General features: G+C 42.4%; 1 protein-coding gene across 1 annotated transcript in view; it reads right to left on the bottom strand.

The window, feature by feature from the left end:
- LOC126260861 (neurotrimin-like) overlaps positions 1–22,885 on the bottom strand; it is a gene marked incomplete at its 3' end in the record, with an annotated part of 376,714 nt that overhangs the window by 298,311 nt on the left and 55,518 nt on the right. The window contains exon 3 of the mRNA XM_049958274.1: positions 11,513–11,671. Coding sequence (XP_049814231.1) covers positions 11,513–11,671 — 159 coding nt within the window. The remainder of the gene's footprint in view (positions 1–11,512; positions 11,672–22,885) is intronic.

Raw genomic sequence — 22,885 nt, 5'->3', positions numbered from 1 at the left:
TTTTCGGATAGTGCACTCAGTATAATGTCATTCGATGCTCTGTCCCTACCACCCGTCCTAAACATCTGAATGTCCCAGTCTATATCTGGTAAATTGAAATCTCCACCTAAGACTATAACATGCTGAGAAAATTTATGTGAAATGTATTCCAAATTTTCTCTCAGTTGTTCTGCCACTAATGCTGCTGAGTCGGGAGGTCGGTAAAAGGAGCCAATTATTGACCTAGCTCGGTTGTTGAGTGTAACCTCCACCCATAATAATTCACAGGAACTATCCACTTCTACTTCACTACAGGATAAACTACTACCAACAGCGACGAACACTCCACCACCGGTTGCATGCAATCTATCCTTTCTAAACACCGTCTGTACCTTTGCAAAAATTTCGGCAGAATTTATCTCTGGCTTCAGCCAGCTTTCTGTACCTATAGCGATTTCAGCTTCGGTGCTTTCTATCAGCGCTTGAAGTTCCGGTACTTTACCAACGCAGCTTCGACAGTTGACAATTACAATACCGATTGCTGCTTGGTCCCCGCATGTCCTGACTTTGCCCCGCACCCGTTGAGGCTGTTGCCCTTTCTGTACTTGTCCAAGGCCATCTAACCTAAAAAACCGCCCAGCCCACGCCGCACAACGCCTGCTACCCGTGTAGCCGCTTGTTGCGTGTAGTGGACTCCTCACCTATCCAGCGGAACCCGAAACCCCACCACCCTATGGCGCATGTCGAGGAATCTGCAGCCCACACGGTCGCAGAACCGTCTCAGCTTCTGATTCAGACCCTCCACTCGGCTCTGTACCAAAGGTCCGCAGTCAGTCCTGTCGACGATGCTGCAGATGGTGAGCTCTGCTTTCATCCCGCTAGCGAGACTGGCAGTCTTCACCATATCAGATAGCCGTCGGAAGCCAGAGAGGATTTCCTCCGATCCATAGCGACAGACATCATTGGTGCCGACATGAGCGACCACCTGCAGATGGGTGCACCCTGTACCCTTCATGGCATCCGGAAGGACCCTTTCCACATCTGGAATGACTCCCCCCGGTATGCACACGGAGTGCACATTGGTTTTATTTCCCTCTCTTGCTGCCATTTCCCTAAGGGGCCCCATTACGCGCCAGACGTTGGAGCTCCCAACTACCAGTAAGAACACCCTCTGCGACCGCCCGGATCTTGCAGACTGAGGGGCAACCTCTGGAACAGGACAAGCAACCATGTCAGGCCGAAGATCAGTATCAGCCTGAGACAGAGCCTGAAAACGGTTCGTCAGACAAACTGGAGAGGCTTTCCGTTCAGCCCTCCGGAATGTCTTTCGCCCCCCTGCCACACCTTGAGAGACCTCCCACTCTACCACAGGTGAGGGATCAGCCTCAATGCGGGCAGTATCCCGGGTAACCACAGTCGTAGTCCGATCGGGGGATGCGTGGGACGAGCTGGCCGTCCCCGACAAACCCCCATCCGGACCCCCACAGTGATGCCCATTGGCAACAGCCTCAAGCTGTGTGACCGAAGCCAACACTGCCTGAAGCTGGGAGCGTAGGGATGCCAACTCAGCCTGCGTCCGAACAAAGTAGTCGCAGTCCCTATCCATGCTAAAAACTGTTGTGCAAAGAACGTCTGAACTAATCTACAGAGAGCGCAAACAAATCGACACAAAATTTAAACGGATATTAAAATACAAGATTGCCTAGTAAATGCAGTAATGCTGCTACTTGCGCACTGCTGACACACTGCTCGGCGGCGGAAGGAGACTACGCGATTTTACACTATTCAGCTACTAAAACGCGATGCTACAACTCTCAAATACTATAATACGCCCGAAATATATGAATTAAACAATGCAAGTACCAAAAACACGCAAAGAAATTAAGAATTAAACTATGTAACAAATGAGTGAGCTAGGAGTATACGACTTGCTGCTGCAGCTGCTTATCTAACGGCGGCAGGGAGCACACTGACTGTGACCAACCGACACTGGCCGTTCAAAACAAAAACAGAAGACAAAGGACTACGCGAATTTACACTACTTAACGATACCCTTAGTTTTATGGCATGATCAGTTTGTTTTATTATTTTGAGTAATACTGTTCAGAAACTTTTGGACGATTGTGTTGCTTGAGACTTTCCCGACGGACATGTTGTATATATGGTTCTCGGGCGAGACATCGGATGTCATAGTGAAAACTCCACAATATTTCATCAGCGCAACAGGCCGACATCTTCAGGTAAGATGTCGGCCAGTTGCGCTGATGAAATATTGTGGAGTTGTCACTATGACATCCGAAGTCTCGCCCGAGAACCATATATTTTGAACGATTGTGTATTGACACCAGAAACCACAAGTTTTAATTACGGCTGGAATGAACTGGTGAAGTGGATTGCGGTAATGAATAACTGTATCGACTGCTGTTAAGCTATTAATTACAGTATCGCTCTTAATTATAACCACAGTGGCATCTAAGCAGAAGCATGCACAAAATAATATGAGAAGTCAGTATATCTTCTCTATACACTATTTTTTGGTTGATGTTCGTAAAATAAGATATCGCCAAACTCCAGGGAAAAACAAGGGCCAAAATAACACTGTTCGGACTAAACTGTGACACAAATGACATGTCAAGACTAAACCACCTGTCATCATTGCAACAGCCCATGTGATCATAGATCTTGAATACAGTGGTTAAACAACCTGGCACAGTCTGGAGCCGTGCGACCGCTACGGTCGCAGGTTCGAATCCTGTCTCGGGCATGGATGTGTGTGATGTCCTTAGGTTAGTTAGGTTTAAGTAGTTCTAAGTTATAGGGGACTGATGCCCTCAGAAGTTAAGTCCCATAGCGCTCAGAGCCAAACAACCTGGCACACAGTACACGAGTAATTGGCGTACAGTAATTGACGTACATCAAACACAGTACGTGTAGCTACATTATTACAGGTCGAACACAATCAGTGCAGGATGAATTCGAGGCCGGCCGGTGTGGCCGAGCGGTTCTAGGCGCTTCAGTCTGGAACCGGGCGACCGCTATGGTCGCAGATTCGAATCCTACCTCGGGCATTGACGTGCGTGCTGTCCTTAGGTTAGGTTTAAGTAGTTCTAAGTTCAAGGGGACTGATGACCTCAGATGTTAAGTCCCATAGTGAACCATTTTTGGATGAATTCGAATCTGAATATCACTCTTAAAACTTCGCAGCCGAAGGAAAGATTGCAGCAGGAAGGATATATTCAAATGGTGGTATAGAATATTGTCCAAATGAGCACTAGGTTTAATTCTTGCCTTAAGTGTCCGAGAACGTCCACCAAGTGGCAAAGAATTGTTATCATGCCAAATACCAGGTTGGCTTACACGAGTCAGTTTTCTCAGTATGTGACTACATCCACAGCATTGCACTCATCGAATTATGTGTAAGGGCTGGGATGTCTCCTGGAGGAGAAGAGGATACCAGCTTCCGACTCTTCGTATTACCACTAAGACAACCAGTCACCTTATCAAACACAATTTTGGAGCTATAGCAGAAACATTAGACACTTTGAAGTGATAGTCAAGAGCTCGGTAGTGACTGTACTCTACTCACGTCTGTTACCATATGAGGGGCTCGGAGAGCCGGATATGGAGAGGTCCAAGGAAGAACACTAGAAAAAGTTCGTATAGCTTGTAGTCATAAAATGGGTGCGTTTGATTTGAATCCACAAAGGTCAACCGGTGTACCATGGCGTAAATATACTAGAAGGAACAGATTTAAGTTTGTAACGTATTCTGAGCCTGAACAAAGTGCCGATATATCTAAAGTTAAATCTTGGACAGATTTAGAGAAGGAATGTAAAGTAAAGAATCGCCTTTTTCAAGGTACCAATCCATTCTATATTGGACTGCAAATAGGTGGTGATGAACCTGAGAAAAACGATAATGTGCAGAGTGAAGTAAAACATTTGTTGTAAGGAATAGAGTCTATATGCCTTTTTGTAAGAGGAAAGGTAATGTTACTTTCTGCATAAAGGTATTTGTTTACAGCTAATGTCTGCGTTGGAATTTTTTTATGCCAACTGGGACCATATCCGAAAATACCCGGACGATCTACGCCTCGCCTTCCTTGTTCCTAACAACCAGCAGAGGATTGATGAACTTGCTATAACATTTTACGGCAACAGGATTAATTATTCTGCAGCTGTTATTGTATTGGAAGAATTGTGGTATTATAAGCCTAATTTGGATGATTTAATACGTCAATTTAGGGACGCTTATAGAGAATATGTATTTATGCCAAACGGTATAAGGTGTGCATACAGGTACTTTGATTTTAGGCAAGGCCGTTACAGGCCATTGTGGTACCATTATTAGAACCTCAATAAAAAACCTCAGAAGTCGTACCTCAGACGCAGATTGACCATTTCCTCGACTTGGATTGAGTCACGCTGACGAGGTAGCCTACAACCAAGGAGTAAACATCCAGCAGACCATTTCTTACAATCAACTTGTGATTGTTAGCCGACGGGATGTGTGTGTCATGTTTTATAGTGATGACATCGTGCACACTCCTGAGTTTGTTTTCTACAGCATGGATGGTTTTGCATGATAGTTTTCATGCTCAAGCCAACGCAGACGAACAGTTGACTGAGATGTGGAATACTTCTCTCTTCAGCCTTGATGAAATGTGTCTTAGTCACTGTTTGAATTTGTAGAACATGTATCAGCCTTTGATAGGAAGGAAGTTTTATTTGATTACTGGTTTGGATCAACTATTATGCTCAGCTTCATATTTGTTTGGTTTAATATAAAAGTATAATCAGCTGCCTTTACGGTGGTTATTCTACAAATTCTTACGACGTAGATGTCAATTGTAAGCGCATTTCTTGTTGGTAAATCATTACTTGGCGCCTTCCTCCTACGACAGTTATGTTTACGTATAGTATTATTATCATTTTGTTTGGTGTTCAATGTATGTCAAGAGTTTATGAATTCCTACAAACTTTCAATATAAGATTAAGTAGCCAACCGGTTACATAAAACGTTAGGTACATTGACCTACGTTTCGACACCTACTAGGGGTGTCTTCATCGGAATGAACAGTTGCTAAATCGTAAAATTACATTGCTAAAAAAAAATATTCAAAATTTGGAGCAGCTATGTCCAATTGACTGGCAATGGCAAGGAAAGCGTTTCAGAAGAAGAGAAATTTGTTAACATCGAGTCAGGAAGTCATTTCTGAAAGTATTTGTATGGAGTGTAGCCATGTATGGAAGTGAAACATGGACGATAAATAGTTTGGACAAGAAGAGAATAGAAGCTTTCGAAATGTGGTGCTACAGAAGAATGCTGAAGATTAGATGGGCAGATCACATAACTAATGAGGAAGTATTGAATAGGATTGGGGAGAAGAGAAGTTTGTGGCACAGCTTGACCAGAAGAAGGGATCGGTTGGTAGGACATGTTCTGAGGCATCAAGGGATCACCAATTTAGTAGTGGAGGGCAGCGTGGAGGGTAAAAATCGTAGATGGAGACCAAGAGATGAATACACTAAGCAGATTCAGAAGGATGTAGGTTGCAGTAGGTACTGGGATATGAAGAAGCTTGCACAGGATGGAGTAGCATGGAGAGCAACATCAAACCAGTCTCAGGACTGAAGACCACAACAACAACAACATGTCCAATTAAAAAGTAAAACTAAACACTATTTATTTTGATGAAGACATCCGTAGTAGGCGTCGAAACCTAGGTCAATGTACGTTTATGTGCAACCGGTACGATGTTTAATCTTATATTGAAACTAGTATACGGTTGCTGAATAACAATAATGTTTAAAACTGTAAAATTTCTATAAGTTTACAATTTACTCGAGTATCTAAGGCAGACTGTACATAACAAATATTAAAATATAAATGGTGTGAATGTCTAGTTTTCCGCCCACATGCTCATCCGATACGGATGACAGAAAGACGTTACACTGGTTTGATTTTGTATCAGTTGCGGTTCATATGTGGGTCTGACTCACAAGGGAAGTACTTGAACTGGAAGGTTGACACCAAATAAAAGTAATTTTCAAATGAGCAAACAGTTCCACAATACAACCCATGACGGCCATTTGTTTGTAAAACTCTGCACGTGCATACAGCCCATGTTTGAACGTTAATGAATGGAAAGGTTACAAAAGCACAATTCCTCGAATAAACAATAACTCTTAACAGCTGTTTAAGAACAGCAGACTTACAAAAGTGATAAGCGAGGAATTATTTGGCAGAAAAGTAAAGAGTTCCTTAAAATGGTATATATTAACTCACACAATATGTACTTACTGGGTTATATTACCCAGTATACGAGGGCTATTCAGAAAGTAAGGTCCGATCGGTCGCGAAATGGAAAGCACAGTGAAAATCAAAAATGTTTTATTTGCAACACCTTACAGCTGTTTCTCTACATAGTCGCCTTTCCTACTTAGAAATCTGTCGTAGCGTTGTCCCAACTTTCCGATGCCGTCGTCATAGAAGGCAGTTGCCTGTGCTTTGCACCACTTCTCTACGCTGGTCTACAGTTCGTTGTCTGTGCCAAAATGTTGTCTTGGCAGCCAGCGGTTGATGTGAGCAGAGATGAACATCGGAGGCAGACAAGTCCGGGCTGAGCGGTGGGTGATCAAACACTTCCCATTGGTCCTGCTGCGTGCGACCGACAGTTGTCATAAAGAAGGAAATGCATGACATGTAGGGCGTGCGGTATGTGGTGCTGCATGAAATCAGGGAAACCTCGCAGCGGGAGCCCATACTTGGTGGGAGACACTATTGTTCTAGACATCTTTACGTGCTCTCTGTGTCCTCAGAACTGAGAAGAGCAACGTCACGCGATCGACGGGCATACTAGAGAACCTGCCCAACGCATCTGTGCAAAGCTTCATTGGAATTTCACTGCCGTTTCCATTTCACGACCTATCGTATCGTTCTTTCTAAATAGCCCTCGTAGGCGTTACCTTATTGTCGTACATTGTTCTCTTATTGATCACCGGAGTGCGAATGTAGAGTTACAATGAAGTGATGTAATACAACAGGATGTACAACAGGATGTAACATATATATATATACAGGGTGAGTCACCTAACATTACCGCTGGATATATTTCGTAAACCACATCAAATACTGACCAATCGATTCCACAGACCGAACGTGAGGAAAGGGGCTAGTGTAATTGGTCAATACAAACCATAAAAAATGCACGGAAGTATGTTTTTTAACACAAACCTACCTTTTTTTTAAATGGAACCCAGTTAGTTTTGTTAGCACATCGGAACATATAAACAAATACGTAATCAGTGCCGTTTGTTGCATTGTAAAATGTTAATTACATCCGGAGATATTGTAACCTAATGTTGACGCTTGAGTACCGTTCCTCCGCTGTTCGATCGTGTGTATCGGAGAGCACCGAATTACGTAGGGATCCAAAGGGAACGGTGATGGACCTTAGGTACAGAAGGGACTGGAACAGCACATTACATCCACATCTTAACACCTGTTTATTGGTCTTTTTCACTGACACACATGTACATTACCATGAGGGGTGAGGTACACGTTCGACGGGCGTTTCATAGGACGTGGAGGACGCATAAATTGGCCAGCCCGTTCTCCTGATCTTACATCTCTGGACTTCTTTCTGTGGGGTACGTTAAAGGAGAATGTGTACCGTGATGTGCCTACAACCCCAGAGGATATGAAACAATGTATTGTGGCAGTCTGCGGCGACATTACAACCACGTGTGTACGTGTACATCACCCCTCATGTGAATGTACATGTGCGTCAGTGAAAAAGACCAATAAAAAGGTGTTAACATGTCGACGTAATGTGCTGTTCCAGTCTCTTCTGTACCTAAGGTCCATCACCGTTCTCTTTGGATCCCTACGTAATTCGGTGCTCTCCGATACACACGATCGAACAGCGGAGGAGTGGTACTCAAGCGTCAACCTTAGGTTAAAATATCTCCGGATGTAATTAACGTTTTTCAATGCAACAAACGGCACTGATTACGTATTTGTTTATGTGTTCAGATGTGCTAACAAAACTAACGGGGTTCCATTAAAAAAAGTAGGTTTGTGTTAAAAAACATACTTCCGTGCATTTTTTTATGGTTTGTATTAACCAATTACACTAGCCCCTCGCCTCACGTTCGGTCTGTGGAATCGATTGGTCAGTATTTGATGTGGGTTACGAAATATATCCAGCGGTAACGTTAGGTGACTCACCCTGTATAGGGTGAGCACGAAGGCTTGCCCTGATTATAACAATTTATAACACAACAATCGTTCGACATAATAAGTTACATTTGATCCCGTTACATAGGTTACTGTTACTAGTTTTTTGAGACCACTTACTTTAGTAAACCTTAATGTGTACTCTCTTGGCATGTCGGAGAATGTCGAGGCGGTATTCCAGTTCCCGCCAGGTGTTTCGTAACAATACCCACAGCAGCTTGTATCATAGCTTTCAGTTCGTCGACGTCAGCAACTGGTGTGACGAAGACTCTGTCCTTGATATGGCCCCAGAAAAAAAAGTCAAGGGGTGTAATGTCTGGAGAGGGTAAGGAGTGTAATGTCTGGAGAGGGTAGTGATGTCCGAATCGGTGGATTGGAAGGAACGGTCCAACACCGTGGCCACGCCGCTCTCCAGACATTACGCCTCTTGCCTTTTTTTTCTGGGACTATATCAAGGACAGTGTCTTCGTCACACCAGTTGCTGAAGTCGACGAACTGAAGGCTAAGATACAAGCTGCTGTGGTTACTGTGACAGAACACATGTTACGAAACACCTGGCGGGAACTGGAATACCACCTCGACATTCTCCGAGCAACCAAGAGAGCACACGTTAAGCTTTACTATCGTAAGAGATCTAAAAATAAAAAAAATAAAAAAACTAGTAAAACTAACCTATGTAACGGTATAAAATGTAAATTATTCTTTCAAATGGTTATTCTGTAATAAATTGTTATATTCAGGGCAAGACTTTGTGCTCGACCTGTATATTATTTGAATATATTTAGGTATTCAAACAGTGAGCATACTACATTTTTATTGCGTTTTAGTGGGGACATTTCCCTTGTCAGATGTACACAGCCGGAAAAAAATAAAACACCCTCAAGGACTGGGAGGTTGCAGTGTTAGTGATTCATTTGAGACGGTCATTGGTGATCAGACGGTGCTCAGAATGCCTGTCTGCTCTGACCGTCCAGATAGTGACTGTGCTGAGTTTAGAAGTGAAAAGTGTTCGCACCTTTACCGCTAGGGAACAAACATGTCTCACCGACAAATAAGTATTGATTTATAGCCATTTTATCTCGATCGCATTGTGGATCTGTGGGAAGCTGAATGGGTGTACCAACGGTATGCTGCATATAAAGGGCGCAATGTACCAGTTATGTGTCGCTACTTTCAGTAGTGGTCTGTGGAACATTCCCACACCTGCAGACCAGGCTACCGACGCCCAAGTAGTACAAACGTACTTTAAGATCGACGCATTGTGCGAGCAGCGGTAGTCGACCGAACATCATCCAGGGAGGAAATAAGGTCATATGTTGCATCTGGTGTGTCATCAAGAAACACTGGGCAGGATTAAGGTCACGTGTGGGTCTGTCCAGGTTGCCACTTGCACCACGACATTACCGGCAAAGTTAGTCGGGTGTCATGAAAAAGTGGCAATGCGCCCTGTTGTCTTCAGTGATGAGATAGGTTCTGTCTATGTACAAGGGCCAGACATAAGAACTGGTGAGATGGGTATTCCAGATTGCGTTCGCCCACGACTCACAGGTGCCGCCCCAGGCTTAATGATGAGTGGTGGGAAAGGGGGGGGGGGCAGGGGTAAGTTGCAGCAGACAGTCACATTTGGGTTTTCTCAGTGTGAAGCACATAGTGCCTGCTACATTGCAGACGCTGTAATTGCCGTACTATAGTTCAATTCTTTTATCTTGGCGGTTCGCGCATGCCCGCCCAGACGCGGGAGATTGCTGCGTTGCCAGTTGTACGCGCCAAGAGAAGCAGCGCTATAGTATAGTTCGCAAACTTACGTTTAGGGGGGAGCGCGCAGTTTATGAAGTAAAGCCACCATGGCCGCATTAAGCTTTCTACTATAGAGACGTGCTCCCCGCATTCCGCTCTGTGCGCGATTTTGTCATCACTGCAAGGCTCGACTGTGCAGACACATGGTGTTTCGACAGCTTTGACACACTTTATCATTCGATTTCACAAATACTATTTGGCCTAAAAATTCCTCCCATAAATGACTTAATTTTGTTTCGATGTTCAAAGCAGTTATTGTGCAGCATTAGATGTAGTAAACCATTGCACGAAATTGTGAAGAGTTTGCAGAGGTAAAAGTCCATAGTGTATACTTTCTGTATGGTCGATTTTAGTTGCCACTAGAAATTTCAAAAAATTACATTCAAACGAATAAATTTCATGAAGTAAGACACTGCGATATTGTTTTTAAATAAAGAAAATTTTAAGCAGCGAACAAAGTTTGAACTCAGAACCTTTTGCTTAGCAGTGATACACTTTGACCATTGTGCTAACACAACTCGTCGCTCGGAAGATCTCCCGGCGGACGAATTTAAAGTATCACGCAAAATACCGACAAACACTGTTGGTATGACTATGAATTACTCACGTTTCGTCGAAGTACAATAGGAAATAAACAATTACCGCTGTTCTTTATTGCGAAAAAGCGGTTAGTGAGAATGATACAAACGCCTTTCATTGCTATCGCCTAAATTAGGAGGCTTATTGCTTATTTGTTTTAATTAATTAACAGAACATGAGGCAATTGGTATAAGGAATGCTTTTTCCAAACTTTCTATGAAAGAAAGTTTGCTATCAAGACATTGCTATTGTTCAGTTACTTTATTTATGACTGAACGTTTCTAAAACTGAAGACACTCGTCTGTGCTCTGCACTGCAGTCGAGCTCTGGCAACGTCGTTCTCTGTTCATTGGCTGACTGTGTTTTGTGACGTCAGATGCGCAGAACGAACCTTAACTCGGCCGCCGTCGCAAATAACGCGCACTTTAGTGACATGTTGCTGTAACTCGACGTGCTCATTGTGGTGTATGAGTGCCCTTGCTAGCACGATAACCAGATCATTCGTCACTTGAACCTATGTGGGACATGATGAAGCGGGAACCTACTCGTTTTCTGTGACCTAGAAGAAACGTTGCCGAAATGCAGGCAGCGGAAGCCGGAAGATGCTTCAGATAATCTATCGGAAGACGCCATTCAGCACGTTTACAACCGTTTGCATGCGAGAGTACTGGGCTGTATTGCCGCCAGAGGAGGTTACACTGTATATTATTGATACTGTTTGGGCACCATTCACTGTGAGACGTGTGTTTGTATTTGTTACCATGTATTCCTACAATACTGAACTACCCTGTCCTCGAGGGTGCTGTATTGCTTTTTTTTTTTTCTTTTTTTGCGGCAGCGTACGTTCACCGACCAGTCAGGCTACTATCTACAAGGCAGTGCCGGGCTACGGACGAGACAGGTACAAGTTACCTACACTCCTGGCCGTTGGCCATGGGGATGGGTTCGCCGCCCTCCCGCCGCCACGTGATGGTGGGCTGCGGGGAGCCGGTGGCCGCGCAGCGCAGCGTCACGTTGGTGCCCTCGCGCACCACCATGTCAGTACTTGTCGGGTAGTCCAGGATGTCCGGCGGCACTGCAACACCGCAAAACAGGACGCACGTCTTCCATCACACTCCAAGGTAAGCTGTAGCTCTGGTCACAGTGCCAGCGCCGTCCGGAAAGGGAGAACAACAGAGATAAGAACTGGGTCCATAATGCGCAAGGTTACAGTACTCTTGGATACCTCAGACGTCACCTCATATTTTTATTAACTCTCACTGGTTAACCGTTAATACGTAAATTAATACCTGAATATGTCCTGCATTCAGTGTCCCTTTCGATTTCGTTTTTTGGTAATAAAAGTGCTACGAAAAAGCATTGTGGTCGTCAGAGAATATACATACGTTGCTACAATGAACCCTTACGTCGTGTTAATGTCCTCAGAGCATGAAATGCATCTGGAGACACCTTGCTGAAGGAGATACCAGCGTGGCAGTTCCTAAGATCACAGCTTGGAGGAAGGGGAAGATGGCGACAGTCTGTCAGCGGGAGGAACGGAAGAGAGAAGGCGGGTGGTCACTGTTGCCATTGGTGTAATGAATATGGAATTCATGTTGAGAGCGTATGAAAGGTGAGAGCATTAAGAGCATTACCATGGCTTCCAGAACAGCATAAGCCCACCAATCTTACACCTGAGAAAATAAATTATTTATGTATGTCTCAGACACTTTTTAGTTTACTATACTGATCTTTTGTGTGCGGGTAACTAAAATATGTTTAATATAAGCTTGTTTCATATCACTGAAATAAAAATGCTGTGCAACAAAACGGTTAATTGACGTTTATATGGCTATCAACAGTAAAAGTGACAGTTTTATATTACAAAACTAAAATCTAGCAAGAGGGATAGTAATTTATGTTTCGCTATCGACGCCAGAATAAAACCAACTTCTAAATCCAGTAAAACAGTATTTTTCATCCTCTTACAAATATCATACTTGATCATTTTATGGGATAGCTCATCAGAGTCCCAAGTCCAAAAGGATTTAATGCCAATTATTAGTGATGTAAACTCAAGACTCAAGAACGTCCTGGAGAGGCCTGTTTAACCAAGTGAGGATACTGACTACTGCAACCCGATATACGTTGCTCTGTAAATTTATTTATTTACACGTCAAGTTTCATAGGACCAAATTGAGAACGAAATCTGCAAGGTCGTGGAACGTGTCAGTACATGAAATTACAATGTAAAAGAAATAACATATAAAATAAAATGTTTAAGGACCCAGAAAGTCAGGTCATACGTTTAAGTAAATGCGATCAACAATACGACATAAGAATTAGATTAATTTTTCAAGGAACTCCTTGAGAGAATAGAAACAGTGACCCATGACGAAATTCTTCAGTTTCTATTTGAAGCGTTTGGATTACTGCTAAGATATTTCAATTCGTGTGGTAGCTTACTAAAACTGGATGCAGCACTATACTGCACACCTTTCTGCACAAGAGTTAAGGAAGTCCGATCCAAATGCAGGTTTGATTTCTGCCGAATATTAACTGAAGACTGTGACGGGTTATGTAATATAACATATTAACAACTTGGTGTAAATGAACAATTGTGTTGGAGCATGTTGCCAGAAGTCTCCTCGTAGTGCAGAGAAAGCTTTACGTCACATGATGTGAAGTCAGCGCAACTATGGAGCCAAATGCGGCTGACCCCGCAACACAAGGCAGTTGACGGAAAGGCGTCCATCTGGTTCAAATGGTTCAAATGGCTCTGAGCACTATGGGACTCAACTGCTGTGGTCATAAGTCCCCTAGAACTTAGAACTACTTAAACCTAACTAACCTAAGGACATCACACACATCCATGCCCGAGGCAGGATTCGAACCTGCGACCGTACCGTCCATCTGGGAGAAGCTATGGTGCATTGTTGCGTTCTTCATAACAACGTGGCCCGGATACGACATTTGGATCACTTCATATGGGGAACAATCGTGGGGGAATTGGAAAAAAGACGAAAAGTGACACGTGTGGCCCAAGAATTTGATATTGCTCACATTATTGTTTTTACATGTATGGTTAGTGTGCTGAACCACAGGCAGTGCTGCTTCAAGGAGAGAAGGTGGTCTAGGATGATCACGTCCGTTGTGCAGCAGGGTCCAAGTCAGACAGCAGGTGCAATTCAAACTACACTACTGGCCATTAAAATTGCTACACCAAGAAGAAATGCAGATGATAAACGGGTATTCATTGGACAAGTATATTATACTAGAACTGACATGTAGTTACATTTTCACGAAATGTGGGTGCATAGATACTGAGACATCAGTACCCTGAACAACCACCTCTGGCCGTAATAACGGCCTTGATACGCCTGGGCATTGAGTCAAACAGAGTTTGGATGGCGTGTACAGGTACAGCTGCCCATGTATCTTCAACACGATAACACAGTTCATCAAGAGTAGTGACTGGCGTATTGTGACCAGCCAGTTGTTCGGCCACCATTGACCAGACGTTTTCAATTGGGGAGAGATCTGGAGAATGTGCTGGCCAGGACAGCAGTCGAACATTTTCTGTATCCAGAAAGGCCCGTACAGGACACGCAACATTCGGTCGTGCATTATCCATTTCGCAGGGATCGAATGAAGGGCAGAGCCACGGGTCGTAACACATCTGAAAGGTGACGTCCATTATTCAAAGTGCCGTCAATGCGAACAAGAGGTCACCGACACGTGTAACCAATGGCACGCCATACCATCACGCCGGGTGATACGCCAGTATGGCGATGACGAATACACGCTTCCAATGTGCGTTCACCGCAATGTCGCCAACGCCAAACACGGATGCGACCATCATGATGCTGTAAACAGAACCTGGATTCATCCAAAAAAATGACGTTTTGCCATTCGTGCACCCAGGTTGAGTACACCATCGCAGGCGCTCCCGTCTGTGATGCAGCGTCAAGTGTAACCGCAGCCATGGCCTCCGAGTCCATGCTGTTGCAAATGTCGTCGAACTGTTCGTGCAGATTGTTGTTGTCTTGCAAACGTCCCCCATCTGTTGACTCAGGGATCGAGACATGGCTGCACGATCCGTTACAGCCATGCGGGTAAGATGCCTGTCATCTCGACTCCTAGTGGTACGAGGCCGTTGGGATCCAGCACGGCATTCCGTATTACCCTCCTGAACCCACCGATTTCATATTCTGCTAACAGTCATTGGATCTCGACCAACGCGAGTAGCAACGTCGCGATACGATAAACCGCATTCGCGATAGTCTACAATCCGACTTTTATCAAAGTCGGAAACGTGATGGTAGCATTTCTCCTCCTTACACGAGGCATCACAACAACGTTTCACCAGGGAACGCTGGTCAACTGCTGTTTGTTTATGAGAAATCGGTTGGAAACTTTCCTCATGTCAGCACGTTGTAGGTGTCGCCATCGGCGCCAACCTTGTTGTGAATGCTCTGAAAAGCTAATCATTTGCATATCACAGCATCTTCTTCCTGTTGGTTAAATTTAGCGTCTGTAGCAAGTCATCGTCGTGGTGTAATAATTTTAATGGCCAGGAGTGTATAAATAATAGAACTGCAAGGACCACATTAATACGCTCCACAGTAGCTCGGCGGCTAAATCTGTGTGATTTTTTTGCCCAAAAACCAATACGTTATGTTCCATTGACACCTGCTCATCAGCGACACGTTTTGGAGTGGTGCCAGAAGTGCGAGGACTGGACCAACGAGGAGTAGATTCACTTGCTCTTCTTGGAAGAGAGCATATTCAGTATGAGTAGTGGTTCTGGATGGACCATCATGTGGCGAGAGGTGGGAACACACAATGCACCCAGGTACATTGTCGAAACCGATCGTTTTGGTGGGTCAGGTGCTACGGTGCCTGGAGCCATAATGCTGCATAGGGCTACTGAGTACTGACATCCAAATCTTTGAACACGGTACACTCATTGCGTATTTACTTCAGTTACTTTCTGTACTATACTATACCACTTCTTTTTTGGCATGGTCCAGTTTTCATCGAGCTTTGTGACACTGTATTCCTTCCCGTTGTGTTTCTTCTCAGGGGTGCATTCAGTCCAGGCTCCATTTCTATGGATGACAATGTACAAACTCACTGAACAGCGCAGGAGGAGGGCGTTCGACGAACGAACTGTCCCGCCAGTTCCCCCGACTTATATCTCATTGAGCACTTGTAGGATGCGTTGGAGAGACTACAGAATGTCCACATGCGCCAACGATCATCCCAAGGTTATCAGCTGCGCTGCAGGCGAAATGAAACGCCCCACCACGAACTCTCCTTACCAACCTCGTGGCCGCCATTAGAGCACGTTGTAAAGCTCACACACGCTATTAAAAACCTTGTTTCGCCTTTTGTAATGTCTATTACAAATTGCTGTGATTTTAGTATAATTATTGTCTTTGAATAAAAGTATCACTTCTTTTCGTCTTATTACGTACTTATTTCAATTACTTTCTGTACCATATTATATCACTTCTTTTCTGCATGGTCCAGGTTTCATCGAGCTTTCTTGCTTGGCAATGACACGTCATACGAAAGTTTCTTTCATGTTTAAGTTTTGCACATCACTCTAAAACCAACTTCTTTATGCAGTAAACAGTCGCCATATCCTCCGAAATTTCATATGGTATCATTTTACGCGAACTGGTAGTTAATGACTGCTGCATCTCAATACATTTTGTAATTAACGGCCGGCCCCTGGTGGCCGAGTGGTTCTAGGTGCTTCAGTCTGGAACCGCGCGACCGCTACGGTCGCAGGTTCGAATCCTGCCTCGGGCATGGATGTGTGTGATGTCTTTAGGTTAGTTAAGTTTAAGTAGTTCTAAGTTCTAGGGGACTGATGACCTGAGATGTTAAGTCCCATAGTACTCAGAGCCATTTGAACCATTTGTGATTAACGAAATTTCTCGTAAATAACACTCTTAGTTTTCAAACTACAGTTCATGGAATACGTTGAGTACTAGAAGTAAGAATAATATTCACTTATTTTGGCGCAGAAAGGTATCAGTTATTTAAAAACACACATTTTCAGTATCATGGAAACAGCCATGAACCGTTTAACCGCTACTCTTCAAGACGATCTCACAGCAGTGGTTCTTCACCAACTCCTTCTCTTTTGACGAAGCTCTTAGTATAACCTATTGATATGTGTATTTTTAATAGCATCGAATGACATCAGGTTTACATAATATGTGACTTACGCATGCCTCCATTGCAGTAATATGATCAATGTAAATTGTTATAAATTGATTTCCACTTTGATATTGCTTGGCTACAATAAACTGAGAGTTATCATATGCTCGTTTTGTACCAACATTGTTATTACCTCCTTATTGAAAATATGTTAAAGATTTTCTAACTTCCATGAAAACTATTTCACCTAAGATCTTTGGAAGAGACATTAGTATATCTCTTTTTTTGTAAATAGGTATTATATATCCTTGGGTAACGACCTGTTATATGCCTCTGAGGATCTCCTCACTACGAATCTAAGGAATAAAAAGGACACCTGAGGTTATCTAATCTAATTTAGCAGTAGGGTTGCATTCTGGTAGTACACCAGCAGTGATTAGTATTGTTCACATTTTTTATTTAGGATCCTCGGCAGAAGGTATGGAGCTTACATTTGTTTCCGCACTGCGGAGGCCGCTTTTAATGCGAGATTTCAGCTGCAGCTGCAAGTGGCATTAGTGCGTGACAGGCTTATCAGCTGCGACGCCATGTTCGTCGGCGTGTTTCTTTTGATTCGTTTGTAAGAACAAACACTGGGACATACCTGAATTGTTTCTGGATTTCTTATGCACTCGGTATGTGGTTGCGGTTTGGCTCGACAGCTTTTTGTATGGATTTTATGCCTGGAAACTTAAAATAAGCTTTTATTTGACAATTATCACTTCGAAGTACAAGCAAGGAAGTATTAGTGACGAAACCACTACGTTTTTGAAGTAACTACAATGTGTACAATACGTATTTCATCATCCATCACTCATCCAGCTAATACTGAGAAATAATGACAGCTTATATTGCTTTTGGATGTGCAAAAAGGCACAAAAGTGAATTTATAAGTTAGTATTCCCACGACATGAGGACAGATGAAATCAGGTGGCAACCGCAGGAAAGACAGGAGATACAAAACGCCAGAGAAAAAAAAAATATTTGCAGTTGACTTGCTGTGTATATTTTTTCACCATATGAATCTCTTTTACACAAAGGAGTTTATTAGATAACCGCTACGGCGGTTGCCTGTCACGCTTATTGTTGGTTTCTTCCTTACTTTACGCATAGTAACTCTAAAAGCTACTAGTGACCTTTAGTTTGTTCCTATAAGTATCATTCACGCTGTTAAGTGTTGCAGTGTCTGGATTTTTTGATGCATTATATTTTATTAAAATTTCGGCAATGTAGTTCAATCTGTACATTGAATAAGCAGCAAAAGGAACCCAAGGAGAAATTTGGAAACTGATTAAACTTCATGGAGGACAAATAAAAACTTTAAAGTTTGCCGATGAGTTGGTAGTTCAGTCAGATACAGTAATGGATGTAGAAGAATCGTTGAATGGGACGGATAGTGTCTTGAAGAAAGAATATGAGATTACAGAAAAAATGAAAACACGAGAAATGGAGTGTGATCAAATTAAATCAGGCGATGCTGAGGTATTTAGGTTAGGAAATGTGGTAGCGAGTTTTGTTACTGAGATTTTGTTATTGAGACAGCAAAGGTACTGTCTACGGCTGAAGTAGAAAAGGATATAAAACGCAGATTGGCAATGGAAAGGGACAATACTGTCATCAACTTTTCTTAAGGCGGCTGTCAACAGCATCAATATACTGTGAGAAATGCAGGATAACACATATTGTAAGACAGTACAGCGTGCTACCACGCACTTCTCCAAGGCTACTGTGATCACCAAAGGACGGTGAGGGCATGAGAGTCCACAGGCCGTACCGCCAAATGCAACAACCTGTGAATACAGGGAAGTACCAAGCAGACACTAGTCGTGTCGTACAGACTTGATTTCTCGACGACTACTAATTAACTGTTTACTTGTCGCTTTTGTTATGGAACCTTTGAACATTTACTACAGTGTGTTTAGTAGGAGGCTTCCTAACTAGATATCTCTTTTGATGACGATTGTATTGTTTTAGGTTTATCGTTAAGTCTGTGTTCACTCCTCTGGAGCTTCTATTTATTTGTTGGCCTCAGTATATCAAACAACACAGCTGTATCCTTTAATAATATTGTTAATGCAGGTGACATTAAATATAATAATGGTAGAATAATGTATAGACACTAGATTATAAGAATACAGAGATGTGTTGAAACATGGTGTTACTTTAACCATGACAGTCAGTGTAGTTCCTTTGCATTCATTTTACATAATTTGATATTTGAATGATTTTGGGTAATTTATTCCCATATACGCTATAGATGTGGAGGTTCGTGTGTGAGTATGTAACCATGTAACCAACATACTTCACTCTGAAACGGCTGGAGTTATTTGAAATGGAATTAGATCATGGTCTGAATTATCACAAGGGCTACTGTTAAAGGTGAGTAGCACAAGATATATAATATTGATTTGAAGGATAGAATCCGAAATATGGAGCAGTAATACCTCTTAGAAAAAATTATTTAGCTTTTGACTTTTGAATTGTATCGCAGTTGTGGAAATGCTTTTACTGAATAATACGTCCTACATAATACGATTCAACGTAATGAACACAAGGTTTATACATTCCTCAAAGTGGTTAGCCCGTACTCCCATAGAAGTCAGTTTTATTTTAACCGCTGAGCGCCAGGTGTATGTTACTGCTTCTGGTCCAATTGAAGAAACACGACTGTATCACAGAAAGACGTCGTGTCTTTACATGTAGAACGCGGTAGAATTTTAGTGAAGCTGTAGTTGATTATAATATTCGAACGTATCTGCTAGTACCATGCACACACTTGAGGTCAGATGACGTTGTTGCACGTACAGATATGTGCGCTACACCAAACTAGAATTTGCTTATTTTCTTTCTTTGTCGAGTAAGTGTGTTTGTTATTCGTTCTCGCTGAAGTGGCTGGACGGATTAGGATGAACTACGGAACAGAGATAGTCTTTACCCTGACTTAACACGTAGGCTACCTTTTATTCCGCCGGCCGCGGTGGTCTAGCGGTTCTGGCGCTGCAGTCCGGAACCGCGGGACTGCTACGGTCGCAGGTTCGAATCCTGCCTCGGGCATGGGTGTGTGTGATGTCCTTAGGTTAGTTAGGTTTAAGTAGTTCTAAGTTCTAGGGGACTTATGACCTAAGATGTTGAGTCCCATAGTGCTCAGAGCCATTTTGAACCTTTTATTCCGAAGAAATCACTACTCCCGTGGGATGGTCGATGTGACTAAAAAGTCATCCACGAAGGTTAACTATCAAATGAATGCACTAAATTTAGTGTAGAGATTACTTTTATTCATAAGTAAACTAGTGAGTTGTGAGTAACATGTATCCTGTGAGCTTTTCCCATCTTCTCAAAATTTTGTACTTTTGTCCGATGTCGCGCGATTTGCTGTGCTGCAAGTGACTCGCCTCTCAATACCTCCAAGAAATAACTTTTGTGACGGCGCATATGCGTGATGATGAGTTTCGGCATAACGTTTCTTTTTAAATAACTTTTTAACCGCTGGACGCAGGTTATTAATTTATAAAAGAATGTTTCTCTGAGACAACAGGGAGCTCAAGTTTTTCGAAAGGTGTAATTACTTCTATGCGATAAAACATAATGACATAATGAATGCGATTCCTTGTTATTCAAGTTCCTTCTGTAGTTCTTCTTGCAGTTTCCTGTACATTAATGAGTCGCGAGTACATAATGTAATCGATATCAGTTATTGACAACTGGAGTTCATATTGTGTAACTGTATTATCTAAACTCAACGATACTTACTTTTAACTTACATGGTTCAGCATGTTGAAGTTTTCAAAGATAACTGTTATTTTGTTTTCGCCTATCTTATGTATCTAATATTATGTTTGAAGTTATTTTCTATATTCTACCGCACACCTCCGGTATTGGTTTTATTGTGATTGTGAATTTAATTTAAATTGTTACGTATTATTCTGCGTTTTGGAAAGCAACCCAAGCATTTAAAACAATGAGATGTTTTGGGGAAGATGAAGAGGTAGAGGAACAAATCAAATGTAAATCTGTAAATCTTACACGTACTATATAAATGGTGTATTTTTCGTAAGTGGGTGCAAAGAATTGCACATAATACCAATTATGATGATGCGACATCTTACTTTTCCCATCGTATTTAATCTGAGTGATAGGAATGCTTTATTGCGGCCACCTGATCATGATGGAAGGCAAACCACAACGTTATGACACTCAGATGATGTTCTGTTCTTATTGGGAATGTTACTGTGACGAAGAAAACCATTACGCGCACCAATAACTGCCGGTATCCTCGACAATACTGTTATTGTTGTACTTATCAATCTGAACACCTGTTTACTGCTGATTTCCACGCTTGTCTGTCTTTTTGTGTAAGTCTATTCATATCTGTATAGCTGATGAAAATGTAGCAATAAATAGGAGTATGTAATATTTTACAATGCCTTCAACAATGTCTAGAGGAGAAGGAAAAATGTTAGAGATACCATTTCCCACATCATAAGAATAACTTACAATGTCGAATATATGAATGGATGTATTTTGAAGGAACACAATATGATGAGTGTGCGGCCCACGAGAAAATCACATTTTGACAATGCAACACGGTGATACTAAAAGTTTGCCATACCGTATTTTTGTTCGTATCCTGCACCACCTACTTATTACTCATTACAAAATTACAGCGAAATATTTCTTAATACAGTCAAATACACTAAAATTCCTGTTTAATGGGCTCTGAGCACTGTGGGACTTAACTGCTGTGGTCATCAGTACCCTAGAACTTATAAATACTTAGACCTAACTAACCTAAGGACACCACACACATCCATGCCCGAGGCAGGATTCGAACCTGCGACCGTAGCGGTCGCGCGGTTTCAAACAGTAGCGCCTAGAGCCGCTCGGCCACTTCGACCGGCTCCCGTTTAATACCTTGTATTAAAACGCTAGCGGTATTTTAACTTTCCTGCCGTGTTCCACTCACTTCCCTACATCCCTGAACTTGTTATGTTCACTCTTTTGAATTCTATGATGCTTTGAACAGCTAACAGTTCATTATCTCAAAAGACTCTCCAAATGCTGCTATGCATGTGGTAAATAAGTGGTGTATTGCTCTTCATCCATACATTAGCCAATCAAATTACACTCTGCCTGGAACACTTGTACTTGCTTGTGTCGAAAAATTTCCAGCTTCTAAGGTTACGACTAACGCTTCTCCCTGACACACGGTTCATATGAACCGAAAACAATGAAAGTTGATCATTTATTAACTGCAGGAGAAGAGAAGTTATTTTGTGTATTAGTCTTCTTGGTTCTTCTCAACAGGAGCGGACGATACGAAAGTAGAAACTTCAAGTTCGATATTCATTTCGTCGATAATAATCCGATGAGTATGGGAACACGAACGTCTCTGTGTGTGGTCCTGCGAAATTCGCGGGGCACAGTAAAGTAATCAAAACGATGAACGTGTGACAAATCACTGAAAAAATATGTAAAGCAAATATGCGGGGGCGAAAAGAAGCTAACTGTGTACATGATTATATCAAATGACGATACACATTCATAAAAGCACATAAAACACTAAAGCAAATCCAAGAAATAAATTAAATAATACACAGACCTGGTGCACGTTCAAGACAGTTCTTGGGTTCGAAAATATTATTTAGCTGCTAGTGTGGTTGAAATTTGAGATTATTCATAATTTCCTAATATTCTGATGTCCGTCTGGAAGTATTTAGCCGGCATGACTAGCATGTTACGTGCCACTGATTACGAAATATTCCAGGAGTCACCACTTCCTGCGGTTGTGGGCTACCCTCAACATAATGTGCACTAGACTCTATATGAGTGGTTTAGAGAAATGAAAAGAAAAATGTGACCAAAGCTATTAAAGTTATAGAAATCTGCAACGCCCATGTTCTGCCCATGCTCTCTCAACGCAAGCGTTCCATAATATTTTTCTTTATTTTTTTCTTTATTGATTTATTTATCCTGGCAAGATTAGGGCCATCAGGCTCTCTCTTACATCTAACCAGACATTCTACTTATTTTACATTCATATGTTTTGGCAGGAATGTTAAACTACATCTAGTACAAGTAAAAGTGAAATAAAGCAGAG

The sequence above is a fragment of the Schistocerca nitens genome, chromosome 5 (genome assembly GCF_023898315.1).
Source record: "Schistocerca nitens isolate TAMUIC-IGC-003100 chromosome 5, iqSchNite1.1, whole genome shotgun sequence".
NCBI classification, from domain to species: domain Eukaryota; kingdom Metazoa; phylum Arthropoda; class Insecta; order Orthoptera; family Acrididae; genus Schistocerca; species Schistocerca nitens.
The sequence above is the reverse complement of the archived record's forward strand: the minus strand, read 5'-3'. Positions and strand labels throughout refer to the sequence as shown.